The 20,258-nt window shown below is 47.5% G+C and overlaps 1 protein-coding gene across 4 annotated transcripts in view; it reads right to left on the bottom strand.

The window, feature by feature from the left end:
• The window catches only part of LOC122939270 (ATP-dependent translocase ABCB1-like), a 403,390-nt gene that overhangs the window by 260,717 nt on the left and 122,415 nt on the right, over positions 1-20,258 (bottom strand). For all 4 annotated transcript variants that reach the window (XM_044295338.1, XM_044295337.1, XM_044295339.1 and 1 more), the window contains one exon: positions 11,495-11,608. In XM_044295338.1, the coding sequence (XP_044151273.1) occupies positions 11,495-11,608 (114 nt within the window). The remainder of the gene's footprint in view (positions 1-11,494; positions 11,609-20,258) is intronic.

The raw sequence follows: 20,258 nt of genomic DNA, 5'->3' as shown, positions 1-20,258 counted from the left end.
TGCCATAAGACACCGAAACGTTCTAGATATGGAGTAGTGGAACTTCCACAAAACCTGGCTTGAAGAGTCTGTGCTATAAATACAGCTGTGTTCACAGTCCTTCACCTTCTTCGTGCTATTATATGGGTGGCAATGAGGTGTTTTCAGCTCCATTAAATTCTATTTTATCTTTTCTCCAAACCCTAGATTTCACAGTCTAATATGATTTTTACATTACACATTCTGTACATGAACTAATTATGTGCCTTGCCTACCACTGGTTATAGAAAACAATGCATTCAAAGGTAAGCCATATTTGATGGTTTGGTTTCAACATTTGTTTGCTATTTTAACATATGATTTGAGGATGTATGATAAATTAAAGAAACAAGACGGTTAGCAACATTCAGTTTCTCTAATGTTTTCTACGTCTGCATCAAGCTGTATGGAGGCATACAATTGAGTTCTATATTGGCCGGGCTGGTGTTGTTTCCTATTTGTATTTCCTGCCACATTTTTGTGTTGCTCAATAAATAATTGAATTAATAATAATGAAATAATACAATTTAAATGATATATGGTTATATGGGGAAAGTGCTTTCATGAATTTGGGCCTGTTTACTGTGTAAATGCATTGTAATTAGAGTTGAGCGAACACCTGGATGTTCGGGTTCGAGAAGTTCGGCCGAACATCCCGGAAATGTTCGGGTTCGGGATCCGAACCCGATCCGAACTTCGTCCCGAACCCGAACCCCATTGAAGTCAATGGGGACCCGAACTTTTCGGCACTAAAAAGGCTGTAAAACAGCCCAGGAAAGAGCTAGAGGGCTGCAAAAGGCAGCAACATGTAGGTAAATCCCCTGCAAACAAATGTGGATAGGGAAATGAATTAAATTAAAAATTAAATAAATAAAAATTAACCAAAATCAATTGGAGAGAGGTTCCATAGCAGAGAATCTGGCTTCCCGTCACCCACCACTGGAACAGTCCATTCTCAGATATTTAGGCCCCGGCACCCAGGCAGAGGAGAGAGGTCCCGTAACAGAGAATCTGTCTTCATGTCAGCAGAGAATTAGTCTGCATGTCATAGCAGAGAATGAGGCTTCACGTCAGCCACCACTGCAACAGTCCATTGGCATATATTTAGGCCCAGCACCCAGGCAGAGGAGGGAGGTCCCGTAACAGAGAATCTGTCTTCATGTCAGCAGAGAATTAGTCTGCATGTCATAGCAGAGAATGAGGCTTCACGTCAGCCACCACTGCAACAGTCCATTGGCATATATTTAGGCCCAGCACACACACAGGCAGAGGAGAGAGGTCCCGTAACAGAGAATCTGTCTTCATGTCAGCAGAGAATTAGTCTGCATGTCATAGCAGAGAATGAGGCTTCACGTCAGCCACCACTGCAACAGTCCATTGGCATATATTTAGGCCCAGCACACACACAGGCAGAGGAGAGAGGTCCCGTAACAGACAATCTGGCTTCATGTCAGCAGAGAATTAGTCTGCATGTCATAGCAGAGAATGAGGCTTCACGTCACCCACCACTGCAACAGTCCATTGGCATATATTTAGGCCCAGCACCCAGGCAGAGGAGGGAGGTCCCGTAACAGAGAATCTGTCTTCATGTCAGCAGAGAATTAGTCTGCATGTCATAGCAGAGAATGAGGCTTCACGTCAGCCACCACTGCAACAGTCCATTGGCATATATTTAGGCCCAGCACACACACAGGCAGAGGAGAGAGGTCCCGTAACAGAGAATCTGGCTTCATGTCAGCAGAGAATCAGTCTGCATGTCATAGCAGAGAATGAGGCTTCACGTCAGCCACCACTGCAACAGTCCATTGGCATATATTTAGGCCTAGCACACAGGCAGAGGAGAGAGGTCCCGTAACAGACAATCTGGCTTCATGTCAGCAGAGAATCAGTCTGCATGTCATAGCAGAGAATGAGGCTTCACGTCAGCCACCACTGCAACAGTCCATTGTCATATATTTAGGCCCAGCACCCAGGCAGAGGAGGGAGGTCCCGTAACAGAGAATCTGTCTTCATGTCAGCAGAGAATTAGTCTGCATGTCATAGCAGAGAATGAGGCTTCACGTCAGCCACCACTGCAACAGTCCATTGGCATATATTTAGGCCCAGCACACACACAGGCAGAGGAGAGAGGTCCCGTAACAGAGAATCTGTCTTCATGTCAGCAGAGAATTAGTCTGCATGTCATAGCAGAGAATCAGGCTTCACGTCACCCACCACTGCAACAGTCCATTGGCATATATTTAGGCCCAGCACCCAGGCAGAGGAGGGAGGTCCCGTAACAGAGAATCTGTCTTCATGTCAGCAGAGAATTAGTCTGCATGTCATAGCAGAGAATGAGGCTTCACGTCAGCCACCACTGCAACAGTCCATTGGCATATATTTAGGCCCAGCACACACACAGGCAGAGGAGAGAGGTCCCGTAACAGAGAATCTGTCTTCATGTCAGCAGAGAATTAGTCTGCATGTCATAGCAGAGAATGAGGCTTCACGTCAGCCACCACTGCAACAGTCCATTGGCATATATTTAGGCCCAGCACACACACAGGCAGAGGAGAGAGGTCCCGTAACAGACAATCTGGCTTCATGTCAGCAGAGAATTAGTCTGCATGTCATAGCAGAGAATGAGGCTTCACGTCACCCACCACTGCAACAGTCCATTGGCATATATTTAGGCCCAGCACCCAGGCAGAGGAGGGAGGTCCCGTAACAGAGAATCTGTCTTCATGTCAGCAGAGAATTAGTCTGCATGTCATAGCAGAGAATGAGGCTTCACGTCAGCCACCACTGCAACAGTCCATTGGCATATATTTAGGCCCAGCACACACACAGGCAGAGGAGAGAGGTCCCGTAACAGAGGATCTGGCTTCATGTCAGCAGAGAATCAGTCTGCATGTCATAGCAGAGAATCAGGCTTCACGTCAGCCACCACTGCAACAGTCCATTGGCATATATTTAGGCCTAGCACACAGGCAGAGGAGAGAGGTCCCGTAACAGACAATCTGGCTTCATGTCAGCAGAGAATCAGTCTGCATGTCATAGCAGAGAATGAGGCTTCACGTCAGCCACCACTGCAACAGTCCATTGTCATAAATTTAGGCCCAGCACCCAGGCAGAGGAGAGAGGTCCCGTAACAGACAATCTGGCTTCATGTCAGCAGAGAATTAGTCTGCATGTCATAGCAGAGAATCAGGCTTCATGTCAGCCACCACTGCAACAGTCCATTGGCATATATTTAGGCCTAGCACACAGGCAGAGGAGAGGTTCATTCAACTTTGGGTAGCATCGCAATATAATGGTAAAATGAAAATAAAAATAGGATTGAATGAGGAAGTGCCCTGGAGTCCAATAATATATGGTTATGGGGAGGTAGTTAATGTCTAATCTGGACAAGGGACGGACAGGTCCTGTGGGATCCATGCCTGGTTCATTTTTATGAACGTCAGCTTGTCCACATTGGCTGTAGACAGGCGGCTGCGTTTGTCTGTAATGACGCCCCCTGCCGTGCTGAATACACGTTCAGACAAAACGCTGGCTGCCGGGCAGGCCAGCACCTCCAAGGCATAAAAGGCTAGCTCTGGCCACGTGGACAATTTAGAGACCCAGAAGTTGAATGGGGCCGAACCATCAGTCAGTACGTGGAGGGGTGTGCACACGTACTGTTCCACCATGTTAGTGAAATGTTGCCTCCTGCTAACACGTTGCGTATCAGGTGGTGGTGCAGTTAGCTGTGGCGTGTTGACAAAAGTTTTCCACATCTCTGCCATGCTAACCCTGCCCTCAGAGGAGCTGGCCGTGACACAGCTGCCTTGGCGACCTCTTGCTCCTCCTCTGCCTTGGCCTTGGGCTTCCACTTGTTCCCCTGTGACATTTGGGAATGCTCTCAGTAGCGCGTCTACCAACGTGCGCTTGTACTCGCGCATCTTCCTATCACGCTCCAGTGCAGGAAGTAAGGTGGGCACATTGTCTTTGTAGCGTGGATCCAGCAGGGTGGCAACCCAGTAGTCCGCACAGGTTAAAATGTGGGCAACTCTGCTGTCGTTGCGCAGGCACTGCAGCATGTAGTCGCTCATGTGTGCCAGGCTGCCCAGGGATAAGGACAAGCTGTCCTCTGTGGGAGGCGTATCGTCATCGTCCTGCCTTTCCCCCCAGCCACGCACCAGTGATGGACCCGAGCTGCGTTGGGTGCCACCCCGCTGTGACCATGCTTCATCCTCATCCTCCTCCACCTCCTCCTCATCCTCGTCCTCCTCGTCCTCCAGTAGTGGGCCCTGGCTGGCCACATTTGTACCTGGCCTCTGCTGTTGCCAAAAACCTCCCTCTGAGTCACTTCGAAGAGACTGGCCTGAAAGTGCTAAAAATGACCCCTCTTCCTCCTCCTCCTCCTCCTCCTCCTGGGCCACCTCCTCTTCCATCATCGCCCTAAGTGTTTTCTCAAGGAGACATAGAAGTGGTATTGTAACGCTGATAACGGTGTCATCGCCACTGGCCATGTTGGTGGAGTACTCGAAACAGCGCAACAGGGCACACAGGTCTCGCATGGAGGCCCAGTCATTGGTGGTGAAGTGGTGCTGTTCTGTAGTGCGACTGACCCGTGCGTGCTGCAGCTGAAACTCCACTATGGCCTGCTGCTGCTCGCACAGTCTGTCCAGCATGTGCAAGGTGGAGTTCCACCTGGTGGGCACGTCGCATATGAGGCGGTGAGCGGGAAGGCCGAAGTTACGCTGTAGCGCAGACAGGCGAGCAGCAGCAGGATGTGAACGCCGGAAGCGCGAACAGACGGCCCGCACTTTATGCAGCAGCTCTGACATGTCGGGGTAGTTGTGAATGAACTTCTGCACCACCAAATTCAGCACATGCGCCAAGCAAGGGATGTGCGTCAAATTGGCTAGTCCCAGAGCTGCAACGAGATTTCGCCCATTATCACACACCACCAGGCCGGGCTTGAGGCTCACCGGCAGCAACCACTCGTCGGTCTGTTGTTCTATACCCCGCCACAACTCCTGTGCGGTGTGGGGCCTGTCCCCCAAACATATGAGTTTCAGAATGGCCTGCTGACGTTTACCCCGGGCTGTGCTGAAGTTGGTGGTGAAGGTGTGTGGCTGACTGGATGAGCAGGTGGAAGAAGAGGAGGAGGAAGCCGAGAAGGAGGAGGTGGCAACAGGAGGCAAAGAATGTTGCCCTGCGATCCTTGGCGGCGGAAGGACGTGCGCCAAACAGCTCTCCGCCTGGGGCCCAGCTGCCACTACATTTACCCAGTGTGCAGTTAGGGAGATATAGCGTCCCTGGCCGTGCTTACTGGTCCACGTATCTGTGGTTAGGTGGACCTTGCCACAGATGGCGTTGCGCAGTGCACACTTGATTTTATCGGATACTTGGTTGTGCAGGGAAGGCACGGCTCTCTTGGAGAAGTAGTGCCGGCTGGGAACAACATACTGTGGGACAGCAAGCGACATGAGCTGTTTGAAGCTGTCTGTGTCCACCAGCCTAAATGACAGCATTTCATAGGCCAGTAGTTTAGAAATGCTGGCATTCAGGGCCAGGGATCGAGGGTGGCTAGGTGGGAATTTACGCTTTCTATCAAATGTTTGTGAGATGGAGAGCTGAACGCTGGCGTGTGACATGGTTGAGACGCTTGGTGACGGAGGTGGTGGTGGTGGTGTTGGTGGTACATCCCCTGTTTGCTGGGCGGCAGGTGCCAACGTTCCTCCAGAGGCGGAGGAAGAGGCCGAGGCGGCAGCAGCAGAATAGGCCGAGGCGGCAGCAGCAGAAGAGGTAGCAGGGGGAGCCTGAGTGACTTCCTTGGTTTTAAGGTGTTTACTCCACTGCAGTTCATGCTTTGCATGCAGGTGCCTGGTCATGCAGGTTGTGCTCAGGTTCAGAACGTTAATGCCTCGCTTCAGGCTCTGATGGCACAGCGTGCAAACCACTCGGGTCTTGTCGTCAGCACATTGTTTGAAGAAGTGCCATGCCAGGGAACTCCTTGAAGCTGCCTTTGGGGTGCTCGGTCCCAGATGGCGGCGGTCAGTAGCAGGCGGAGTCTCTTGGCGGCGGGTGTTCTGCTTTTGCCCACTGCTCCCTCTTTTGCTACGCTGTTGGCTCGGTCTCACCACTGCCTCTTCCTCCGAACTGTGAAAGTCAGTGGCACGACCTTCATTCCATGTGGGGTCTAGGACCTCATCGTCCCCTGCATCGTCTTCCACCCAGTCTTGATCCCTGACCTCCTGTTCAGTCTGCACACTGCAGAAAGACGCAGCAGTTGGCACCTGTGTTTCGTCATCATCAGAGACATGCTGAGGTGGTATTCCCATGTCCTCATCATCAGGAAACATAAGTGGTTGTGCGTCAGTGCATTCTATGTCTTTCACCGCTGGGGAAGGGCTAGGTGGATGCCCTTGGGAAACCCTGCCAGCGGAGTCTTCAAACAGCATAAGAGACTGCTGCATAACTTGAGGCTGAGACAGTTTCCCTGGTATGCATGGGGGTGATGTGACAGACTGATGGGGTTGGTTTTCAGGCGCCATCTGTGCGCTTTCTGCAGAAGACTGGGTGGGAGATAATGTGAACGTGCTGGATCCACTGTCGGCCACCCAATTGACTAATGCCTGTACCTGCTCAGGCCTTACCATCCTTAGAACGGCATTGGGCCCCACCATATATCGCTGTAAATTCTGGCGGCTACTGGGACCTGAGGTAGTTGGTACACTAGGACGTGTGGATGTGGCAGAACGGCCACGTCCTCTCCCAGCACCAGAGGGTCCACTAACACCACCACGACCATGTCCACGTCCGCGTCCCTTACTAGATGTTTTTCTCATTGTTATGGTTCACCACAACAACAAATATATTATTTGGCCCAATGTATTGTATTCAAATTCAGCGGGATATAAATTTGAGGCCTAGTATTTAGGCGCTGGGTGACCGGTATGGATTTAGTGACAGAATTAGACTTGGAAATGCACAGAAGCGTGTGTGTGAAGTTATTCTGAATGACCCTATGTGCACCTTCAATATGATCTACCCTTTTAGGGATAGATTTCAAATAGCTCTGATATAGCAGAAACGACTAAATTATGAAATTGCTAAATTGGGAATTGTATTTCAACCCAGAACAAAAAATGTGCTTTGACGGACACTAAATAACTTTCCCAGCCACAACAGGACAGCGGTAACGAGAGATTTAGCGGGATATAAATTTGAGGCCTAGTATTTAGGCGCTGGGTGACAGGTATGGGTTTAGTGACAGAATTAGATTTGGAAATGCACAGTAGCGGGTGTGTGAAGTTATTCTGAATGACCCTATGTGCACCTTGAATATTATATACCCTTTTAGGGATAGATTTCAAATAGCTCTGATATAGCAGAAACCACTAAATTATGAAATTGCTAAATTGGGAATTGTATTTCAACCCAGAACAAGAAATGTGCTTGAACGGACACTAAATAACTCGCCCAGCTACAGCACTAGGGACAGATTTAGCTGGATATAAATTTGAGGCCTAGTATTTAGGCGCTGGGTGACCGGTATGGATTTAGTGACAGAATTAGACTTGGAAATGCACAGAAGCGTGTGTGTGAAGTTATTCTGAATGACCCTATGTGCACCTTGAATATTATATACCCTTTTAGGGATAGATTTCAAATAGCTCTGATATAGCAGAAACCACTAAATTATGAAATTGCTAAATTGGGAATTGTATTTCAACCCAGAACAAGAAATGTGCTTGAACGGACACTAAATAACTCGCCCAGCTACAGCACTAGGGACAGATTTAGCTGGATATAAATTTGAGGCCTAGTATTTAGGCGCTGGGTGACCGGTATGGATTTAGTGACAGAATTAGACTTGGAAATGCACAGTAAGCGGTGTGTGTGAAGTTATTCTGAATGACCCTATGTGCACCTTGAATATTATATACCCTTTTAGGGATAGATTTCAAATAGCTCTGATATAGCAGAAACCACTAAATTATGAAATTGCTAAATTGGGAATTGTATTTCAACCCAGAACAAGAAATGTGCTTGAACGGACACTAAATAACTCGCCCAGCTACAGCACTAAGGACAGATTTAGCGGGATATAAATTTGAGGCCTAGTATTTAGGCGCTGGGTGACAGGTATGGGTTTAGTGCCAGAATTAGACTTGGAAATACACAGTAGCGGGTGTGTGTGAAGTTATTCTGAATGACCCAATGTGCACCTTGAATATTATATACCCTTTTAGGGATAGATTTCAAATAGCTCTGATATAGCAGAAACCACTAAATTATGAAATTGCTAAATTGGGAATTGTATTTCAACCCAGAACAAGAAATGTGCTTGAACGGACACTAAATAACTCGCCCAGCTACAGCACTAAGGACAGATTTAGCGGGATATAAATTTGAGGCCTAGTATTTAGGCGCTGGGTGACAGGTATGGGTTTAGTGCCAGAATTAGACTTGGAAATACACAGTAGCGGGTGTGTGTGAAGTTATTCTGAATGACCCAATGTGCACCTTGAATATTATATACCCTTTTAGGGATAGATTTCAAATAGCTCTGATATAGCAGAAACCACTAAATTATGAAATTGCTAAATTGGGAATTGTATTTCAACCCAGAACAAGAAATGTGCTTGAACGGACACTAAATAACTCGCCCAGCTACAGCACTAAGGACAGATTTAGCGGGATATAAATTTGAGGCCTAGTATTTAGGCGCTGGGTGACAGGTATGGGTTTAGTGCCAGAATTAGACTTGGAAATACACAGTAGCGGGTGTGTGTGAAGTTATTCTGAATGACCCAATGTGCACCTTGAATATTATATACCCTTTTAGGGATAGATTTCAAATAGCTCTGATATAGCAGAAACCACTAAATTATGAAATTGCTAAATTGGGAATTGTATTTCAACCCAGAACAAGAAATGTGCTTGAACGGACACTAAATAACTCGCCCAGCTACAGCACTAAGGACAGATTTAGCGGGATATAAATTTGAGGCCTAGTATTTAGGCGCTGGGTGACAGGTATGGGTTTAGTGCCAGAATTAGACTTGGAAATACACAGTAGCGGGTGTGTGTGAAGTTATTCTGAATGACCCAATGTGCACCTTGAATATTATATACCCTTTTAGGGATAGATTTCAAATAGCTCTGATATAGCAGAAACCACTAAATTATGAAATTGCTAAATTGGGAATTGTATTTCAACCCAGAACAAGAAATGTGCTTGAACGGACACTAAATAACTCGCCCAGCTACAGCACTAAGGACAGATTTAGCGGGATATAAATTTGAGGCCTAGTATTTAGGCGCTGGGTGACAGGTATGGGTTTAGTGCCAGAATTAGACTTGGAAATACACAGTAGCGGGTGTGTGTGAAGTTATTCTGAATGACCCAATGTGCACCTTGAATATTATATACCCTTTTAGGGATAGATTTCAAATAGCTCTGATATAGCAGAAACCACTAAATTATGAAATTGCTAAATTGGGAATTGTATTTCAACCCAGAACAAGAAATGTGCTTGAACGGACACTAAATAACTCGCCCAGCTACAGCACTAGGGACAGATTTAGCTGGATATAAATTTGAGGCCTAGTATTTAGGCGCTGCGTGACAGGTATGGGTTTAGTGACAGAATTAGACTTGGAAATACACAGTAGCGGGTGTGTGTGAAGTTATTCTGAATGACCCAATGTGCACCTTGAATATTATATACCCTTTTAGGGATAGATTTCAAATAGCTCTGATATAGCAGAAACCACTAAATTATGAAATTGCTAAATTGGGAATTGTATTTCAACCCAGAACAAGAAATGTGCTTGAACGGACACTAAATAACTCGCCCAGCTACAGCACTAGGGACAGATTTAGCTGGATATAAATTTGAGGCCTAGTATTTAGGCGCTGGGTGACCGGTATGGATTTAGTGACAGAATTAGACTGGGATATGGCCAAAAAATAAACAGACTATTGCTGGTTAAATGCACTTGGTGTGACAGCTTCACCCTGATGTAGGCTTTAGCCAAAAAACAACCACACCATTGAGGGTTAAATGCACTTGGTGACAGGCGCAGCTTGCCCCTGATTTAGTATATGGCCAAAAAATGAACAGACTATTGCTGGTTAAATGCACTTGGTGTGACAGCTTCACCCTGATGTAGGCTTTAGCCAAAAAACAACCACACCATTGAGGGTTAAATGCACTTGGTGACAGGCGCAGCTTGCCCCTGATTTTGTATATGGCCAAAAAATGAACAGACTATTGCTGGTTAAATGCACTTGGTGTGACAGCTTCACCCTGATGTAGGCTTTAGCCAAAAAACAACCACACCATTGAGGGTTAAATGCACTTGGTCGCAGCTTGTGCTGGCGCACCACAAGACACAAAATGGCCGCCGATCACCCCAGAAAAATGTGACTGACAAACGGTCTGTGCAGCCTAAAAACAGTGAGCAATTGAGGATCAGCAGCTCAATGATCCACAGCTGCAGATCGATCAGTTAATCAAGTCCTTTGGAGGAGTTAATCTGCCTAATCTCGCCCTACTGTCGCAGCCGCAACCTCTCCCTACGCTAATCAGAGCAGAGTGACGGGCGGCGCTATGTGACTCCAGCTTAAATAGAGGCTGGGTCACATGGTGCTCTGGCCAATCACAGCCATGCCAATAGTAGGCATGGCTGTGATGGCCTCTTGGGGCAAGTAGTATGACGCTTGTTGATTGGCTGCTTTGCAGCCTTTCAAAAAGCGCCAAGAAAGCGTCACAAAAGCGCGAAGAAAGCGACGAACACCGAACCCGAACCCGGACTTTTACGAAAATGTCCGGGTTCGGGTCCGTGTCACGGACACCCCAAAATTCGGTACGAACCCGAACTATACAGTTCGAGTTCGCTCATCCCTAATTGTAATTGTAATGCATAATACCAATATTTTTTACTGCTCACAGGATTTCTGTAAAAGTTCAGAACCTTCCTCAGACAGTAAAAAAACTCTCTAGAGGAAAAGAATAAATACATGGCAGAGAGTGGAAGAAATGACAGGGGAGGAGGAGGACCAGTGAGGAGTAGAGGTGAGCGAATTTCTTTAAGATTTGATTCGGGTATGAAAAAATTCAACCTAAATTCAAAGTGCTCAATCTGCGCCAGAAATACGCCTACAATAGTTATATTTGTGCATAATAAATGACCCCCATTCTCTTTTTAGGATCCTGCTGCCACAAGTATCAAGAAAGGGGATGTTTTTTATAGGTTTGAACTGGATGTTTACTGAGCACTCTGTACATGCCGTATAATTCTGCTGTATGCACTTGTGGTAAGTGAGATTTTTTTCATGCAGTGGCAATGCTTGAGTTTAAGATTTGGGCACCTAATTGTTGTACAATGTTTATTGGGCACAAACTAGTTGAGAACCTATAGTGATCATGGAAAAGATATTTAATGTCTCTGTCACCATGCATACTATGCCATACATCATTTTGCTGCCATTTATTACCTTGTTTATGATCCTGTATATCTCATAGGCTGCTGCTCTTGCATTGCTGATACTTTCTATGCATGGAAACACATTTCCAAATGAGACTGTGCCATTCAGCACTGAAAAGAAAACCTAAAAATGCAAACTGCATTAATATTACAGATAAAGAATGAAGGTAATTAAAATATGTCATGGCTGTCCAATGTCCAATATACATGCTGAAAGATACAGAAGCGCAAGTAAATAGATATGAAAATGAGTTACAAAGAGTTCTTCTATCTTTATATTGAACTAATGCATGAGAAATCTCATTTTATTGTCTGTGATTTAGTTATTATCCAATATCTGATCAGGACACCCTCTTGTCATGGGGCGCCAAAGGCGCACTCAGTCTCCCATCAGTCGCAGACCTGCTGCTTAGCTTCAGGAGCGAGGATCTGTGTTTGGCCTCGTTCCCAGGGCGGCTTTGCTAGCTGGGAGGCTCCCTGCTTCTAGGTCTGCCTTGAGCGCCGAGCTGATCACTTGGTGCTCGACTTGTCTGTCTATCGGTCATGTGACGCTGGCCACATCACATGACCTTCAGACCCCACTATAAATACAGGCAGCCTGCTGGCCACAGGTTGCCTGTTAATTCTAGGTTCCTGGCTATTTGTTGGACTACTGAATACTCACCTGACCCTGTTCCCTGACGATCCTTTGCCTGCTCCTCCTGTACTGCACATCCCTTCTGGTATTGTGACCTCAGCTCCCACCTGACTACTCTTTGCGGACTCCTCTCGTACTTTTCTACTCTCCTAGTAGGCTTCTCCTGACCATTCTTTGCTTAACCCTTTGTACTGCGTAGCTCTTTTGGTTCTGACCCAGTCCGTTCACGTTCCGTATTTTGTCTTGTCTGTCTTCCCTGCACATATCCTAAGTAAGGGACTGTCATCCAGTTGTCCTCTGTCATCAGGACTCGTGAGGCAAGTAGGCTGGGCCAGGGGTGAGGGTGGAGCGCAGTGGTCACTATCCTTCCCCCTGTGTGTATGTGGACGTGAACGTTACACCTCTGATCAGCTGCATGAAGAGGAGTCGTGTTCATTAGGTAGCTTAATTTCCTGCGGAGAGACAGCGCAGTGTAATAAAAAGTAATGGCTCCATTCAAGTGAATGGAGAGAGTACTCATCATTACAAGATGTACACTTCCGAGATGTAGTGCAGTGTAATGAACAGGAAGCAGCGCTTGCATGGAGCACTGCCTTCTCTTCAATCAGCTGATCGTCAGGGGTGCCGGGTGTCAGACCCCTGCCGTTAGGATATTGATGACCTATCCTGAGGACACATGATCAATATAAATTGCTGCACAACCCCTAACTATAGCAAAAACTTAAATTTTTTTATTTTTTTCATGAAAGAAATGGGGGAAAAGTGTGTGTGTGTGTTTATATATTTTACATATATAAAATTTACTATTGCTAAAGCTAATAACTATGGTTATAGCTAGAGATGAGCGAATCAAAGCTTATGAAGTGGAATTCAAACCGAATTTCAGGAAAAATTCGATTTGCACAGATTGCGGATTTCCTCAACGCTTTGTGAGAACAAATCACATTTTTTTCCTAAAATGGCTGCTGCGCGTGTGAGGACATGGAAAAAGCAACTCTGGCAAGGCAGGATCACCCAGATTGACATGCATGCAGCCAATCAGCAGCCAGCCAGCCCTGTGATGTCATAGCCCTATAAATAGCGGCAGCCATCTTAGATTCTGCTGTTTACCAGTGTATTAAATGCAGGGAGAGACATCTGCAGGCGCTAGGGACAGTGTTAGAAAAAACGATTTAATTGTTCAGAAAAAGCAATTTACCAGTGCAGGAAAAGATAATTCAAGTTGTAAGGAAAGGATAGGGAGGAATTATTCCACAGCTTTTATGTTGAAAAGGGTTCTGTAGGGGAGATCACAGCCTGGGTAATAGGAACATTCCTATTACACCTTGCAGCACTGACTGGGGATCCAAATTGCCATTATAAAGCTCTGTAATTCCAAGAAAACTTTTCTTATTAGGGTGCAAGTGCTGTTAGATACAGGCATTAACAGGGGTTATTACAAGGAAATACTTCTACTTCTCATTTGCCCTTGTGCCCTTGTCGTTTATTAGTGGCAAAAGAAAAATATATTTGCCGTTCAGCGGTGCATTTTTATGTTCTAAAGACCCTTTTGTTGTGTATTAGTGGCAAAATAAAAATATATTTGCCATTCAGTAGTGCAGTTATATGTTCTAAAGAACCTTTTTTGAGTGCATTAGTGGAACCAAAAAATTTGCCGTTGTGTGTTGAAGTGAGTAAGTTACAGCCCTTTTTTGCGTGTATTATTGGGAAAAAAAGGACTTATTAGCCGTTGTTTGGAAAAGTGAGAAAATTACAGAGTTTTTGGGTGCGTTTTTATTTCCTTTTAATTTATTTATTTGATCTAACAGACTGTCAGACAGACAAGTTTCAGAAGTGCCAGGCCCTGCACAGGGGAGTGGCAGAGGCCTAAATGTTTCTGGCGCAGGCACAGGTTGCAGCAGAGTAAGGGGATGTGGTAGCAGAGGTTGCATCGAGAGGCCTGAGCTCCCAGTGTCATCTAGCGGTCGGGTCTTGACCAGCAACCCAATGGTTCTTGAATGGTTGACTCAGTCATCCACTTCGTCCCAAGTGACTTCAGACACTCCCAGCTAAGAGTCGGTGGGTTTCTCTGACACGACACTTAATTGACATGGCCTGGGAGCAGGCCATGTGCCCTCAACCTGCATCTGTCCTTCTCTGTTTCCTAAGCCACAGAAGTATTGTATGCTGTGGGATCAGTTCCACTATACAATGAGGACGAGCTACTAGAGGACAGTAGGCAGCTACTGTCCAGCTAAGATCTGGAGGACACATCTGCCACTTCCTCACTAGGCGGGCAAGTAGTGATGGGGAGAGTGGCGTGGAAGCAGGTGTTGTGAGCGGTCAGGCTCCTGACCCAGAAACGGTTTTAGGAGGACATCAGTGATGTGCAGACAGTACCCGATGATGTAGCTGATCGCACTTGGGAGCCGGGTGACGAAGGGGCTTCATCATCATCGGGAGAAGAGGGTGGCAGCTTGCCTGTGAGGCAGCAGCGGAGCCAGCAAGTCGCTAGCGTGGCCGGGAGTCAGCAGGGTGGCAGCAGTGGGAGGTCGGTAGCCAAACAGGCCCGGGGTAGACCACACGATTTGCGGAGCCTACCTACCGGGAAGTAGTGGTGCAGGAGTTCATGGAGGCAGCGGCGAAGCAGTCATTCAGTGCATAGTGTTGGGGGTAAAATCACCTACTTGGTGGTGTGGCATATTTTTTTTTAAGCCGCTGGAGGAGGTGAACGTGGCCATATGTAGAATCTGTGGGCAGAAGGTAAAGCGTAGCCAGGCACTACGGCCCTGCATCAACATATGCAGCATCGCCATAAAGTGGCCTGAGAGAACCGTGGCTCTGATGTGGTGGTCCAGCCTGCCGCAGCAACCGCTGCATCACTCAGTGGCATGAACCCGATTTCAGGCAATCAAGGCTCCACCACCTCAGCTGTCTGTCCTTCCCATCATCTGCTGGTCCTGATGCTCCTGCTCCTCCTCCTCCTCGTCAGTCACTTCGTCAGCAATCGATCATTTAAGCGATTGCTAAGAGACAACGGTATGCATGCACGCATCCAACGGCGCAGAAGCTGAATGTGCTCCTGTCCAAGTTGCTGGTGCTGCAGTCCCTCCCTTTCCAAGTGGTGGACTTTTCACCTTTCAGAGAACTGATGGCTTATGCCAAGCCGAGGTGGAGAGTCCCAATCAGTCAGATCTTTGCCAAAAAAGCAGTACCAGCCCTGCACACACATGTAGAACAGAAGGTGGGTCAGTCCTTGAGCCTGTCGGTGTGTGCCAAAGTGCATGGCAGCACTACATGTGAAGCTGTAACTACGGTCAGGGACAACACATGTCTTTTATGGCCCACTGGGTGAATGTGGTTCCTGCACAGCCACACCCGCTTCAACATCTACGTTCTCATGTCGTTGGTCCTGCGACAATGTCGGCCTCTGCCTCCTCATCATCCACCATGTCCTTGTCATGGAACCATGAACCAGACGTACAACAAGAGATAAGTGGAAAATAAGAAGGTTTTATTGAAGAGCAAGCCGTAGCAAAGTCCGAACGGATGGCTAAACCGAAGCAGGGTCTTGCGGAGACAGAGGTCAGGAACCAGAAGGGTAGTCAGACGAAGCCAGGAACAGGAACCAACGGGGTAGTCAGACGAAGCCGGAATCAGGAACCAACGGGGTAGTCAGACGAAGCCGGAATCAGGAACCAACGGGGTAGTCAGACGAAGCCGGAATCAGGAACCAACGGGGTAGTCAGACGAGGCCAGGATCAGGAACCAGAAGCAGCAGCAGTCTTGGAAGCATGTGAACACAGGAGGACCAAGCAAGGAACTGAAGCCACAGACCTCCTATATATATGAGCTAGGCATCCAGCTCCTCCCAGTGGGAAGGAGGAGCCGCAGGGTGGGAGGCTACAAGAAAACCCAGAAACCAAGATGGCCGCCAGCACATGTCAAACGAAGGGAACAGCAAGGAGGTAAGACCATGACAGTCCTCAGTCTAATTCAGACAATTCACAGTGCCCCTCCAACATACCACGTGTGCAGGACACAGTGGTGTTCTGCACCTCGCTTGCCTGGGCGGACGGAGTCACACAGGGGAGAAACTGCTATCTGTCCTTCAGCAAATCGAATCCTGGCTTTCTCTGCGACAACTCAAAATCGGAAACAAGGTAACCGTCAACGGGAAGAACATTGTTTCTGTGCTGCGTCAAAGAGGGCTGAGACATGCGCCTTGCATGGCACACGTGTTCAATCTGGTTGTCATACAGTTCCTGAAGTCTTCCACCCATCTGCAAGACATCCTGTAAATGGCCAGCAAACTAATTCTGAGCTGAACATGTGTCATCGGGTGCTATATAATACCTGATGACGGGTGGCTGACTGGCACCCGTCATCGGGTATTATATAGCACCCAATGACACATGTTCGGCTCAGAATTAGTCAGGGATAGCTTGAGCAGAAGAGAGAGATAGTGTAGGGATTGAAATAACAATATTTCCGTTGTTATACTTGTTATAGACCCAAAAGTACTTTTAAGGACTATAGTTGTATCTGTCAGCAATATATATTATTAGCGCAACCTGCGCTGAATAGCTTGCAATTGTTTGGCCGCTGCAGACAGCAACATTATCTGCGCTACATCTCCTGTCTAACGTGTGTGACATCCAGTGTACTTTTTCCGTAGAGGGTGTCCGCTGCGGACAGTTACATTACCTGCGCTACATCTCCTGTATAACGTTTGCGTTCCTGAAATATCAGTGACATTTAGTTAAATTTTTTTGCTGCTGGTGGCAGAGACATTATCTGCGCTACATGTCCAGTATAACATTAGCGCATCCGAAATATCAGTGACATTTAGTGTCATTTTTTTCGCCTCTGGGGACAGCGACATTATCTGTGCTACCTCTCTTGTGTAACATCTGCACAGCCTAAAAATATCTGTGATATCCTCTGTACTTTTTCTGTAGACAGTCTCCACTGCGGACAGTTACCTTACCTTCGCTACATCTTCTGTATAACGTTTGCATATCTGAAATATCAATGACATTAATTCAGAGTAATTTTTTTATTAGGCAGTGGTGACAGCGACATTACTTGCGCTATACCTCCTGTTTAACGTGTGTGCATCCTCAAAATATCTGACATTTTGTATACTTTTTTGCGCATACACTTACAAAACCTGCGCTACTGTACGTGTGACTTGCTTGCAAGCATATATACCATTTAATATGCACAAGACGAGCGGTAAGGGATGGGGAAGTAGCAGTGCTAATGATGGTGCATGCAGAGGCAGTGGCCCTGGGCGTTGTAAAACTGTGCCTGCTGCCAGAGCACAAGAAACACACTCATCCACGAAATTAGCTTCATGTTCCAGTTTGCAGAGCAGCGAAGGCCATCACTCTCAAATTCAGACCAGTGCGACCAGGTGGTCGGTTGGATTGCAGCAGATAATGCTTCCAGTCGGTTAAGCACCACCCTGTCTTCCACAAAGTCCAGTCTCAGAAGCCAGAAGTATGGTCAACAGGATCCTTAACCTGATACTTCTTCCACCCACCATGGAGAGTCTTGACAAACAAGTGATCCCACACTCGGATATTCAGAGGAGCTGGTTTCATCGTCATTCCTTAATTTGGGCCTCTCGCCAAGCACTCTTGAAGAGGGACATGAGGAGATCTTGTGCCCCGATTCCCAAACTCTGGAGCATCCACACAGAAAAAAAAAGACGGTGGGGAACGGGAATTTGTGTTTCATGAGGTGGATGATGATGATGAGACACAGTTGCCAATAAGTCAAGAGCAATTATCTTCTCAAGAGGTTCATGATGAGGAAATGACACAGTTGTCAATAACTGAGGTTGTTGTTAGGTCAACAAGTCAGGAGGGTGACCAGAGTGAGGAAGTGAAAGAGGAGGTGCTAGACAATAAAGTCACTGACCCAACCTGGGAAAGTGGCAAGCCGAGCGAGGACAGCAGTACAGAGGGGGAGGGATCTGCAGCACCACAAAAGACTGGAAGAGGCAGTGGGGTAGCAAAAGGGAGAAGGCGGTCCACACCAAACAGGCCCACAACTGTTCCATGGAGCAACCCCTTGCAGCAATCTTCCTTGCCAAGGTGTAGGTGTTTCTCAGTCTGGCAATTTTTTTTTAAAAGAATTGTCATTTGCAACCTGTGCCAACCAAAATGAGCAGGGGCGTGAACACTAGCAACCAGCAACCTCACCACCACCAGCATGATCCACCACATGGCATCAAAGCACCCTAATAGGTGGGTGGAACTCCTGGGTCCACAACCAGTGTCTGCGGGTCACACCACTGCCCCCTGTGTTATTTGCTGGCCAATCCCCTGTCCAAGACGCAGGCCCGGATGCCTCCCGCCATGCACCTGAACCTTTGCAAGCACCATGAGCTAGCACATCCACTTCTGTGTCCCAGCGCAGTGTACAGATGTCTATACCCCAGGTCTTTGAACGAAAACGCAAATACCCAGCCAGCCACCCACAGACCATAGCACTTAATGCACACCTTTCCAAATTTCTGGCCCTGTAAATGTTACCATTTAGGCTTGTGGACACTGAGGCTTTCCGCAGCCTGATGGTGGCGGCTGTCCTGCGGTACTCTATCCCCAACCAACAATATTTTTCACGGTGTGCAGTCCCAGCCTTACACCAGCATGTGTCCTGTAACATCACCCGTGCCCTGACCAACGCAGTTATTGGGAAGGTCCACTTAACGACTGACACGTGGACAAGTGCACGCTACACAATGACACGCTACATTTTCATGACGGCACACTGGGTGAACGTTGTGGAGGCCGGGAGCAAGTCATACCCTGGGATGGCACAGGTGCTACCAACGCCAAGGATTGCGGGCCCTACTTCCATCAGGCTTCCTGCCACCATCTATGTTAGTGGCTGCAACCCCGCCCTCTTCTCCTCCACTTCCACCTCTGAATTATCATCTTGCAGCACCAGTCAGGCATCAGTCAGTAGCTGGAAGCAGTGTATCACTGCAGTGGGGAAGCAGCAACAGGCCATGCTTAAACTGATCTGCTTAGGTGACACACAGCACACTACTGCAGAGCTGTGGCAGGGGATAAGGGACCATACTGAGCTGTGGCTCTTGCCACTCAACCTAGAACCAGGCATGGTTGTATCTGATAATGGCCGTAACTTGGTGGCGGCTTTGTAGCTCGGCAAGGTCACACACATACCATGCCTAGCCCACGTGTTTAACCTAGTGGTTCAGTGGTTTCTCAAAACCTCTCTCAATTTGCCTGAGCTACTGGTGAGCCCATTTCCGGAAGTCATCGACAGCTTCCGCTAGTCTGGCAACGCTACAGCAGCGCTTGCAATTGATAGCTCACCGACTGTTGTGTGACGTGAGCACGTGCTGGAAATCCACGTTCCACATGTTGGCCAGGCTTTGTGAGCAGCAGGGGGCAGTAGTGGAATACCAGCTGCAACATGGTGGTTGCCTTTCCAATCAGCTTCTGCTCTTCACAAACGACAAGTGGTCATTGATGTCTGACCTCTTAGAGGTTTTACTCAACTTTGAGGAATCAACACAGATGGTGAGCGGCGATAACGCTATTATTAGCGTAACCATCGCACTTCTGTGTCTACTCAAACGCTCGCTGCGCACAATTAAGGCCGACGATTTGCATGTGGATGAGGTGGAAATGAGGGAAGAAAGTTCACAGGGTGATAGCCAGACCACCCTCCGTTCATCTTCTCAGCGCAAATTGGATGATGAGGAGGAGGAGCAGGAGACAGTTGCCTCCGCAACAGAGGGTAGTACACATAGAAGTTTTATTTCATCTGTTCTGCGTGGATGGGTAGAAGAGGAGGGAGAGGATGAGGAGATTGAGAGTCATCCTTCAGATGAGGACAGCAAAGTCGTGTCTGTTGGGACTCTGGCACACATGGCTGACCTTATGTTCCCGTGACCCTCGCGTTGTATGCATTTTGGCCAACACCGATTACTGGTTGTTCACCCTTATTGACCCCTGCTAGAAAGAGAACTTATCATCTCTTATTCCTGTGGTGGAGAGGACGAGCAAAATAGTGCAATACCAGAAGGTCCTTGTGGAAAAATTGCTCCCCAAATTTCCAGCTGACAATGCTGGCTGCAGAGTATATAGTTCCTTGGCCAACCGAGGAGGGGAGA

This window comes from Bufo gargarizans, chromosome 5 (assembly GCF_014858855.1).
Source record: "Bufo gargarizans isolate SCDJY-AF-19 chromosome 5, ASM1485885v1, whole genome shotgun sequence".
Classification (NCBI taxonomy): Eukaryota; Metazoa; Chordata; class Amphibia; order Anura; family Bufonidae; genus Bufo; species Bufo gargarizans.
The sequence above is the reverse complement of the archived record's forward strand: the minus strand, read 5'-3'. Positions and strand labels throughout refer to the sequence as shown.